We start from the raw sequence: 11,990 nt of genomic DNA on the forward strand, positions 1-11,990 counted from the left end.
GTGTGTGTGTGTGTGTGTGTGTGCACGTGCGTGCGCGCGCACAGCGTCTGTCAGCCCGGTGAGAAGTCAGCATGTCAAGGCGATGAATTAGGACAGAAAAGATCACCTGCAGGAGGTAACGGCCGTGTTCCCGACAACATAGTCTGTCTTTTCCACATGTCCTGCCAGTCAGATCTGCACTGAGACAGCAGGAGGGGGGAAAGTACTTAAAGCCACAGTCCGTATAGCTTTTATGTCCTATTACCCGGGTCTCCTGCGCGTGAGAGATTTGAGTAAAGATTGGTTCAAATCACGTTATATCCATTCGAATAAAGTTCCGGATTGCAGCTTTAATTAATATGCCTGCTGCAGACAGGGTCACAGCTGGACAGGTCTGTTGTCATTCCTCTTCTAATCCCTGGGCGACACGGCCTTTCAAAAACTCGAGATGCGGGTCATTTGTGGCAACTTTAGACCGGCGACGCGCCGGGGGGAATAAAACTCACCTCAAAGTCTCGACTTGAGAATTTGTCTCCTGTACACGTTCATTAACGTCAGCCTCGTTCTGCTACAGTAAGTCTGCGTTTATAGCTGCTCGCGCTCGGGTGTGATTTAGGATTAAAGTCCTTGTTACAGTCGCCACATACCGAGCAGACCTCAGGGTCACACTGCAGCTTTCATGCTCCACAGCATCCCCCCCAAAAAAATCTAATCAAATCATCGAGTCATGTCCGGGTGTCCCGGGAGCGACGGGCGAGCTGGGGAATAATTAAAAACATGCGCGTAATGGGGGAGCCCTGGGGACGCGGAGGAGGGATCGAATGGCGTCCACTCTCTCATCTCCTAGGCCTCGGCTCAAAGAGACCCAGGATGGGATCACAGGCTCAGAGTCACACCGGGTGTCCAACCTAAACAACGCTGAGCCAGAGGGAGCAGAAACCTGAGGCGGCAAACATCTCAGGAAGAGAATGGAGAGGGAGAAATGGTTTCCCCCACATATCCACATCGCAGCTGATGGCAAAACGTGGTGCAATCTTTCTTTTGTTTTAACCCATTTTGGGCGGGACCCCCTTTTGGTGTTTTAAACATTATGGTGTAATTTAGCTATTGAAAAATAGCAGATCTAAAAGCTCATAGCGCGCCACCGAGTGGCGCGCTATGAACTTGTAGGTCTGCTATTTTTTTTAAATCGTTAAAATGTGCCTCAAATCTTTCCGAAAATTGTCATGATTTAGAAAACTTTTTTTTTAATTTCGACGTCAGGCCTGAATGGGTTAAAGCTATTTTTGGGTTTTTTCTGCCTTTATTGATAGTACACATGCAGAGAGAGACGGTAAACAGGGAAAGAGAGAGATGGGGAGTGATACGCAGCAAAGGAATTGAACCCACAACTTCTTTAGTGCCTATATGTGGTATGTGCCATAACCGCTAGGCCATCAATCCCGCATCAATCTTTCTTGAGGTGAAAGAAGGATTAAAGTGGTTACACTTTTAAGAGCCACTGGCGCACGGTATAGGTTCCCACGTGAACCAGAACGAGTGCTGCAGCCAACGGTTGGTCTCAGCCTATCACAGTGATTGGGGCGATGGTTTACAGACCTCTCTCTCCACTGCGTTGAATCAGTGTGTGTGACCTGGTAACCCAGGGCTCTGGTCATGTCGGGGTTCATTTACTTCATTATAGTACCAAGAGATCAAGATTCAACATGGCTTTATTTGTCATCTGCAAAACGCTTCAGAAAAAGGTTTCCTCAGTTAACACATTGAGAGCCCACGCAAAACTGCCCAAAAATCACTTTCACCTAGAAAATCCATTCACATTTTTTATAATTCAGCTGACTGTGGAGACACATGCTGGCACTTTTTACTTTGAAATGTTTTATAGTTTCTGAGTTATTTAATTTAAACGCCAAATGCATTCTCAATGGCGAAAACACAAACTTTGGCACCACGTATTAAAAAAAAAATCTTTGTTTTGATTTTTTTGATTAAAAAAAAGAATAATACAAAACACAAAATGTGTTAAGAGGACAGCTATATGATCTGTAGCCAGTGTTTGTTCTATGACGATCAACCACAAACCAAATCACACAATTACAATTTCATAAAAATTGGAATTTAAGTTTTATTTTCCTTAAGGGCGTCCAATTTCCATGTAGCTTTGTTTGTTAGCCAAATACTTCTCAGATTAGTATTATTGCATTTGATTATTAATAACAAATAAATCACCATGCCGGGTTAATTAACATCTTTGAATTTCAAGTGCACCCTTGACATGGGTCGTATCGTTGTTTTTAACTTGTTTTCATATTATTATTATGTTGGAACAGCCGGTCATACATTCTTAAATTAACATGCAACTTCAAGACCATAGATTACATGAATGCAAATGGACACGCACGCACACACAAACCCGCAGAAGCATGCACATACATTACATTGGCTGCACATACACAGAAAAAAATATGCGTTTAAAAAAAAAAAAAGGACCCACAATTCCTCTCAGGGGCTGCATGTGCTCAAAACGTATTCACCATGTAGAAATGCATGGCAGAAACAGCGCTCGCAGAAGCGACTAAAATTAAAAGAAACTACCGACAGTCACCCTCAGAGTTAAACGAAGACTGTGGATTTGTACAGTGTGGTATCTATTAGAAAACCATCTGGTTCCAATTGTACGAGCCCCTCCTGGCTCCTCCAGAACCATCTCAAACTAGCAGAGCTGTCTACATGTTCACCTCCAACCCAGGTATTTTTATCCCGCTCCGCTTACACACACCCTCAAATCCTCCGTGTCAATTCGGTCCGCTTGTAACTCTGAGAGTGTAAAAAATGTAACCACATTTCTTTTGGTACACTCGGAGTTAAACTAAACACCCGGCGGGACTTGGCAGCGCGCGAGGACAAAGGTCTATAGAATTAGACAAGTGGACATCCTATAGCCCCACAGCTGTGGCTCTGAGCTCCACGCAGAGGGGAGGAGGATTGTGTTCCCCTAGTGCCATTCATTCATTCATTCATTCATTCATTCATTCATTGTACAGCTTTATATTTGCAAAGCATATTATTAAGTCCCTGTGTATATTACGGTGTGTGTGTGTGTGTGTGTGTGTGTGTGTGTGTGTGTGTGTGTGTGTGTGTCTACTGTCTATACTTCAATAATGTATTTAACATTTTGATTCCACTATTTCTATGTTTTACATTTTGCAGACAGACAGACAGACAGACAGACAGACAGACAGACAGACAGACAGACAGACAGACAGACAGACAGACAGACAGACAGATAGACAGACGTCAAGCAGTCAAAAGTCATGTTAGTTTAGTGTTTACTGCCTGGCAGTTTGACAGGCCGGCTGTCATTGTAAAAAAAAAAGAAGAAAAGAAAATGCAGAAACTCTGAGTGGACCCTTATGATTCAGAAAGGGTCTTATGTTACGCTCTATGAGGTATACATCGTGTGTGGTTGTGCGTTGGCGTGCGCGCGCGTGCACAAACGCACTGGACTTTGCCCAGTCAGGACTGGACTCGTCTTGACGCTGCACAGAGGGGTTTGAACGTGCTCGTGTCTAATTGAATGAATGCCCAAATTAGATTGGAAATTTGAAGACGGAATTTCCAACGAAAATCGTTTTTGCCCCCAAGGCTTACAATTCTCTTCAGTAAAGTTGTCACACAATCCCTGCAGTGACTCAGTGTTGTGGTAAACAGCTTTAATATTGGGTCTTACAGTGCCTACTCCAGCAACAATCCTGGTACATATGTGTTTCATAAGCTAGTAGAGGTGCAGTGCTTGTGCATTTAACCACTTAAGCAGCCCTATTCTGGCGTGAACATTTAGCAAAAATTACTGATCTACAAGATAACGCATTGCACTGTAGATCTGCTATTTCCGGCAAAGAGATTTGGTGTAGAGCCTAGTGTAGAGCACTGGGGGACCCTGCTTAGAGTATATATGAATAGAGACGGCACCCAGAGGAAACCCTGAGGCGAAATGGACATAGTTGCCGAATTTGGTATTGCAGCGTGGGCCAAACACATGAACGTGCTGGTCCGTTGACTTATCATTGCGCACGTTAATGATGACACTTCGAATCCCCATCGATTAATATGTCATTGGTAGGCATGCTTCTCAACTGTCCACAGCCCACCAATGAAGCCGGAGTGTGAGTAAGACGGAAATTGAAAATGGGTGAAATGCTCCTTTCATGTGCATCTCGGTGCATCTCTGCGTATGGGGCTATATAGGCCTACAGTATATAGGGGGGGGGATACTAGCCAGTCTGTAAGTGTCAGACTCAGTACCACTATTGACTAGCAAAAAAGGCCCTGACCTTCTTAAATGAACGGCCCCCAACTGGCCCTCAGCCAAATCCTAGCAGGCCTTGGAATTTCATCTGCGTGGTTCTCTCTCCTCTCATCTCACGCTGGCTCCCTTTCTCTGCTCCTGCGTTTGATGTCCTGAGTCCCAGTGAGGAGTGCCTCCTCTCACGTCCCCCTCTGCTCCACCAGCATCTATACTGATGTCCTGAGTCCCAGTGAGGAGTGCCTCCTCTCACGTCCCCCTCTGCTTCACCAGCATCTATACTGATGTCCTGTGTCCCAGTGAGGAGTGCCTCCTCTCACGTCCCCCTCTGCTCCACCAGCATCTATACTGATGTCCTGAGTCCCAGTGAGGAGTGCCTCCTTTCACGTCCCCCTCTGCTCCACCAGCATCTATACTGATGTCCTGAGTCCCAGTGAGGAGTGCCTCCTCTCACGCCCCCCTCTGCTCCACCAGCATCTATACTGATGTCCTGAGTCCCAGTGAGGAGTGCCTCCTCTCACGTCCCCCTCTGCTCCACCAGCATCTATACTGATGTCCTGAGTCCCAGTGAGGAGTGCCTCCTCTCACGTCCCCCTCTGCTCCACCAGCATCTATACTGATGTCCTGAGTCCCAGTGAGGAGTGCCTCCTCTCACGTCCCCCTCTGCTCCACCAGCATCTATACTGATGTCCTGAGTCCCAGTGAGGAGTGCCTCCTCTCACGTCCCCCTCTGCTCCACCAGCATCTATACTGATGTCCTGAGTCCCAGTGAGGAGTGCCTCCTCTCACGTCCCCCTCTGCTCCACCAGCATCTATACTGGGAGGATGTGAAGGAAATGTGCAGTACTACAGCGCCAAATGAACCCATACTCATTCACTGCCATGAGTAAATTATTATATAATTCGCCCAGTGCCAGCAATTTTCCGTTTGTTCTTACCTTTTAAGTAGTCGTAAAATAGGTATATCCACCACGGTCGATCGATCCCCTGATCGTTGATAACTACGGAGCCGTTCGCTGTGCATTTGCGAGAAATTATTTTGTTATGGTCCGTTGACGATGCCATAATGGCGACCAGGAAGAGATAAACTCCCCCCCCTAACATGGGGGGTGAATCGGAGCTGTTCTTTCACGTGATTTCCTGGTTCCTGGTTTCAATCACTGTCAAAAGTTTGAGAACTACTGATTTAGAAGGCATTTGTATAAGTGTGTGTGCGTGTGCGTGTGTGTGTGTGTGTGTGTGTGTGTGTGTGTGTGTGTGTGTGTGTGTGTGTGTGTGTGTGTGTGTGTGTGCGTGTGCGTGTGCGCGTGCGCGTGTGTGTTTACTGTGAGCCGTCACTCACACATCTGATCTCCTCTGGCTCTTTATAGAATAAGACGATACAGTGTGTCAGAATAGAATAGAATGTGTTCTCTGGCATACTGCTATGTTTGGAAACGTTTACAGGACCCCCACGGTGCCAAGCACAACGTTCCACCACTCTGGGTATCACTGGCCATAAGAGGGAGTCCATATTGGAACATTTTGGTTTCAGTGATGTCACTGGAAGAGCCTTCTCCTTTTTAAATTGTTTTTATTTTGCTTGTTTTTAACCCATTTTGACCTGGGAACGATTCTACAAATGTCTTCTAAATCCTGACCCTATGTTTCTATGTCAGTCGTTCTCAAACATTTTCATGTCAAGGACCCCCAAGATTATGTGTAATTGGCCGCCGACCCCCATCTGAAAATATGTTGTTCCAGGGATCCCCCCCAGAAGCAAAGATTTGAGTTAAAAACTTCGGCTCTGAAAGAATATATACTGTATATTCAAAGATTTGAGCCACATTTTCACGATTTTTCAAAAATAGCAGACCTACAAGCTCATAGCGCGGCACTCGGTGCCTTTTGTCTTTAAACACCAAAAGGGGTTCCCGACCCAAAATGGGTTAATGTGGTGAAGAAAGTTGTTTTGAGAGTGTGACAGGATAACAATAGCCTGCCATAATCTCGGCCTCTGCACTCTCACATCGTTCCAGAACACAGGAACACCTGTGGCTGCCAGTAGTGGGCGTGGCACTGACACCAGCGATAATGCAGCATTGTTGTGGCGAAAACGTGGCTGCTTGCCAACAGGAACCTTGAGCTTTGTTTTTTTGTTTCATACCGCGAGTCATTTTGGCCAACTTGCAGGTTTCATGGAGGAGACCCACACAACAGCGCTATACTAAAGGTTAATGATTTAAAGAGCATTAACCTCTGCCCTGGTGGTCACCCTGCAGTCGCCTTGCATCTGAGAAGGGTTTTCTTTTTTTTTTGTGAGCTAGGCCAGTGGTTCCCAAAGTGGGGTCCGGGGACCCCCAGGGGTCCTTGAGGTTGTTCCAGGGGGTCCCCAGCTAAATGATAGTTTGGAACCAAATGGACCCTTATGGGTCTGAGTTATTATAAATTGGGGTCTCAGAGATATAAATGCCACTAAATGGGGGTCTGTAGACTAATATGCATGTCAAACTGGTGGTCTTTGAAATTAAATGGGTTGAGAATCTCTGCTAGAGCCGTAAAAATCTTCTCTTATGGGGCTCCCTGGCATATATTTTCTAATGGGGGTCCTTGACATGAACCACTGAGCTAGGCTAGCTAGGCCGCAGTGCCGTGGTGGGAATTCAGTACATCTACTCAAATACGCTTGAGTATGTCCACGTTGCAATACTTTAGACTTTGTACTTTTTGCTATTTACTCACCTTTAGTTACTTTGTAGAATGACATTATTATTTCAAAACATACATTAACCAGCTTTCAAAAATAGCCGATCTAAAAGCTCACAATGCGTGTCTTGACATGTTGTGAGCTTGTTGCTCTGCTATAGAAAAAAGAAACATGAAATGGGACATTTTTGCATAATGACTACTTTTGGCACTGTAGGTATATTTTGATGACAATACTTCTGTACTTTTACTCAAGTAATATTTTGAATACAGGATTATTCTCTTGCGACAGAGTATTACTACATTCAAACTTTATTTATTTATTTATAAAGTTTAGCAATACCACAGCAATACCACAATACCACATTGTGGTATTGCTACTTTTACTCAAGTAAAACAAATAAGAAATGCGAGGAGTGAATTCTTCCAGCACTGTGGCGGTGTGATCCACTGTAAACATTAGCCAGAGAGCCGTCAGGACAGGACAGGCTATCTGTTTGGCTTCATTATCAGCCTCCAATGTGTTGAAGGCCAAAGCAGCACTATGACTGTTATTTTTACATCTGATGTAAGCCTCTGAGATCAGGCCAGTACTAGAGGGATTAGTGATATAGGACTTTAATAAAACTTAATATCCTCCTTCACTAGGGAGCCGCCACACACACACATCACGCATGCACACATGTGCGCATGCAGGCATGCAGGCACGCACGCACGCGCGCAGGCAGGCAGGCAGGCAGGCAGGCAGGCAGGCAGGCACGCGCGCGCTTGCGCGCACGCACGCACGCAGGCAGGCGCGCAGGCAGGCACGCACGCACGCACGCACGCACGCACGCACGCACGCACGCACGCACGCACGTACGCACGCACGCACACACACACACACACACACACACACACACACACACACGCGCGCACACACACACACACACACACAACACGTCTGCTCATAGTGTCTTCAGTTCCACATTAAACGCAGTGTGTGTGTGTGTGTGTGTGGGGGGGGGGTATAAGACACAAATAATAAAGTATTTTAGTCTTTTAAAGGTACGATCACAGCAAACTTTGATTCTGCCTATATGCGGCAGATTGTGCCACTGCTTTCCAATGGGTACGGAGAGTTCTTTATTGCATAAATCCGCGAATGGCAACAAACTGCTCCGTTCCCATTGAAAAGCATTGGCAGAATCCACCGCATTTAGGCAGAATCAAAGTTTGCTGTGACCGTACCCTTAGAGTATAATTTCAAACGATGTTTGGCAGAATATCTGGAATACTGCAAAGAACCACAGAGGAGTTTGAACTAAATTACATTCTTCTGAATCAGTCCCAAAGTAAAGTTTAGCTTAATAATGTTTCACTCAGTCAGAGTGGCTTATTGTCAGTTTGGTCCAAGAACCATGGTGTATGTCCCCTTTCCAATGCGTTAGACCCCTGGGAGATGGATTGCTGAGGTGGAGCCCAACACCTCCTTCAGTTAGACCCCTGGGAGATGGATCGCTGAGGTGGAGCCCAACACCTCCTTCAGTTAGACCCCTGGGAGATGGATCGCTGAGGTGGAGCCCAACACCTCCTTCAGTTAGACCCCTGGGAGATGGATCGCTGAGGTGGAGCCCAACACCTCCTTCAGTTAGACCTCTGGGAGATGGATCGCTGAGGTGGAGCCCAACACCTCCTTCAGTTAGACCCCTGGGAGATGGATCGCTGAGGTGGAGCCCAACACCTCCTTCAGTTAGACCCCTGGGAGATGGATCGCTGAGGTGGAGCCCAACACCTCCTTCAGTTAGACCCCTGGGAGATGGATCGCTGAGGTGGAGCCCAACACCTCCTTCAGTTAGACCCCTGGGAGATGGATCGCTGAGGTGGAGCCCAACACCTCCTTCAGTTAGACCCCTGGGAGATGGATCGCTGAGGTGGAGCCCAACACCTCCTTCAGTTAGACCCCTGGGAGATGGATCGCTGAGGTGGAGCCCAACACCTCCTTCAGTTAGACCCCTGGGAGATGGGTTGCTCAGGTGGAGCCCAACACCTCCTTCAGTTAGACCCCTGGGAGATGGGTTGCTCAGGTGGAGCCCAACACCTCCTTCAGTTAGACCCCTGGGAGATGGATCGCTGAGGTGGAGCCCAACACCTCCTTCAGTTATACCCCTGGGAGATGGATCGCTGAGGTGGAGCCCAACACCTCCTTCAGTTAGACCCCTGGGAGATGGATCGCTGAGGTGGAGCCCAACACCTCCTTCAGTTAAGCTCGCCCTGTTACTCATACGCTGGGGGGGAGTCCTCTACTGACTGAGCTTATTTGCACCTAATCATGGCTCCCGCTTCCACAAGTGGGGCTGAAGCCCTCGCACCATCACGTGTGTGCGTGTGCGCGTGTTGCATCCATCCCACATGGGTCTGTTGGAGCCTCTCGGGACTCAGGAGAGAGGATTAAGGCAAGCAACCTTTTGTAAGGTGTTTCAGAAGCTGAAGAAAAGGGGGGTGGGGGGGGGATGAAAAGATAAGGAGGGGCTCAGTGGTTCCCAAACCTTTTAGCTCCAGAAAGAGAAGTTTTGTGTCTCCCTGGCTGGGACCCAAACTTTACAAAACATTTACAATTATATCGTTGCTGTCGGGCAGAAGCCTCTCTATGCTGGGGAAGGGTCTTTTTGAACTAGTTACAACGGGGACCAGTGGAGGAGGGGGCTCAATGCCATTCAGCCCAAACAGTGCCCTTTGTTTTGGAGCCTGGAGCTCTGCTTCTCAACGTTGGCTACAGAGACCCCCCCCCCCCCCCCCCCCCCCCCACCCAGGGATCCTGGATGTGGTTCCAGGGGGGGGTCCCTATAGCCAATGATTGATACTTTGAAACCAAATGCATCCGTACAGGTCTGTAGCTTTGAGAGTGTACAAATGGAACCAAAATGTATGGAGTCTTTTTGGTCCATTTTTGTACACTCGCAGGGAGAAATTAACAGAGAGATAAATAGTGTCTCGAATTGGGGTCTGTGGCCTAATGCATATCAAACCGGGGGTCCTTGAAAAAAAAATATTACAACTGTCCTAGAGCTCTTGTAGGTCATCAGAGGGACGTGACCCTGTCTCCGCAAACACATCTACAGACTCTAATGCCTCTAAAACACCTTTTTGTTGTTGGTTGAATTTGAGAGTTGCATTAGGAAAGAAAACAAAATATCGCAAATGAAAAACATCCTTGCAGATCATGCAGCACATTGTTGCCGTTCTACACTAATCTCATCTGAACAAACAGTTTGCCCAAACGGTTCTCTTTCAGGCCGGGATATAAAGAAAACATTCTCTGCTTTTGCTTAGGCTGGGTTTTTAGAAGAGGAGTGAAAATCCGCCATGGCAGAGACCAGAAGTGATGTTTCCTCATGTCCGTGATGAAAACGGGGCCATGTTTACCGCTTTGTTGTGGCGCGCGGGGCTGCGTAAAGTTAAGTCTCGTCTTTCAGCAGATGTGTCAGACGTCGTTTGTGATCGATTCAGATCTGTTCAGCGCTTTGGCGGTTCCGCTGATTCCCCCCCCCGCCCGCCTGCCCCCCGGCGGTCACTTAAGAACCGTCAAAGGCCCCCGAAAAGCACTGAAATGTTTGGCTTTAACCCTCTTGTTTATAAGATAAAAGCCCTGCGTCTAAGCCTTTAATCTGTGTGTTTGGAGATGTGAAATATGTCTGAGTATCTCCAAGTGTCAGGACCGCAGAGCCTGATGACATCAGCTGCTGCTTCTTTCTACTTAAATGGGTTTTGTTCCCCCCAGTTTCTTTTATCCTGCTGTTAGCTATGTATGTTCACTAAAGACCCACACATCTGTGTCACTATGTATGTTCACTACAGACCCACACATCTGTGTCACTATGTATGTTCACTACAGACCCACACATCTGTGTCACTATGTATGTTCACTACAGACCCACACATCTGTGTCACTTATACTATGTATGTTCACTACAGATCCACACATCTGTGTCACTATGTATGTTCACTACAGACCCACACATCTGTGTCACTATGTATGTTCACTTCAGACCCACACATCTGTGTCACTATGTATGTTCACTACAGACCCACACATCTGTGTCACTATGTATGTTCACTACAGACCCACACATCTGTGTCACTATGTATGTTCACTACAGACCCTCACATCTGTGTCACTATGTATGTTCACTACAGACCCACACATCTGTGTCACTATGTATGTTCACTACAGACCCACACATCTGTGTCACTATGTATGTTCACTACAGACCCACACATCTGTGTCACTATGTATGTTCAGTTCAGACCCACACATCTGTATCACTATGTATGTTCACTACAGACCCACACATCTGTGTCACTATGTATGTTCACTACAGACCCACACATCTGTGTCACTATGTATGTTCACTACAGACCCACACATCTGTGTCACTATGTATGTTCACTACAGACCCACACATCTGTGTCACTATGTATGTTCACTACAGACCCACACATCTGTGTCACTATGTATGTTCACTACAGACCCACACATCTGTGTCACTATGTATGTTCACTACAGACCCACACATCTGTGTCACTATGTATGTTCACTACAGACCCACACATCTGTGTCACTATGTATGTTCACTACAGACCCACACATCTGTGTCACTATGTATGTTCACTACAGACCCACACATCTGTGTCACTATGTATGTTCACTACAGACCCACACATCTGTGTCACTATGTATGTTCACTACAGACCCACACATCTGTGTCACTTATACTATGTATGTTCACTTCAGACCCACACATCTGTGTCACTTATACTATGTATGTTCACTACAGACCCACACATCTGTGTCACTATGTATGTTCACTACAGACCCACACATCTGTGTCACTTACTTGCATCCAGTGGTGGACAGCAACCAAGTACATTTTGTTGCTGTCGGGCAGAAACCTCTTATCTCCATATTTCTTGTGTTTTTTTTCTTGATTTTTTGGAAACGCCCTACTACGGTACTACCTGATCATCCTACACAGCGAGC

At 46.7% G+C, this 11,990-nt stretch overlaps 1 protein-coding gene across 1 annotated transcript in view; it reads left to right on the forward strand.

Moving 5' to 3' along the window:
* LOC306924348 (FH1/FH2 domain-containing protein 3-like) overlaps window positions 1-4,905 on the forward strand; it is a gene marked incomplete at its 3' end in the record, with an annotated part of 40,328 nt that extends 35,423 nt beyond the window's left edge. The window contains exon 4 of the mRNA XM_079502840.1: window positions 4,827-4,905. Coding sequence (XP_079358966.1) covers window positions 4,827-4,905 — 79 coding nt within the window. The remainder of the gene's footprint in view (window positions 1-4,826) is intronic.
* Between the last annotated feature and the right edge of the window lie 7,085 nt (window positions 4,906-11,990).

Source organism: Electrona antarctica (genome assembly GCF_951216825.1).
Source record: "Electrona antarctica genome assembly, chromosome: 6".
Classification (NCBI taxonomy): Eukaryota; Metazoa; Chordata; class Actinopteri; order Myctophiformes; family Myctophidae; genus Electrona; species Electrona antarctica.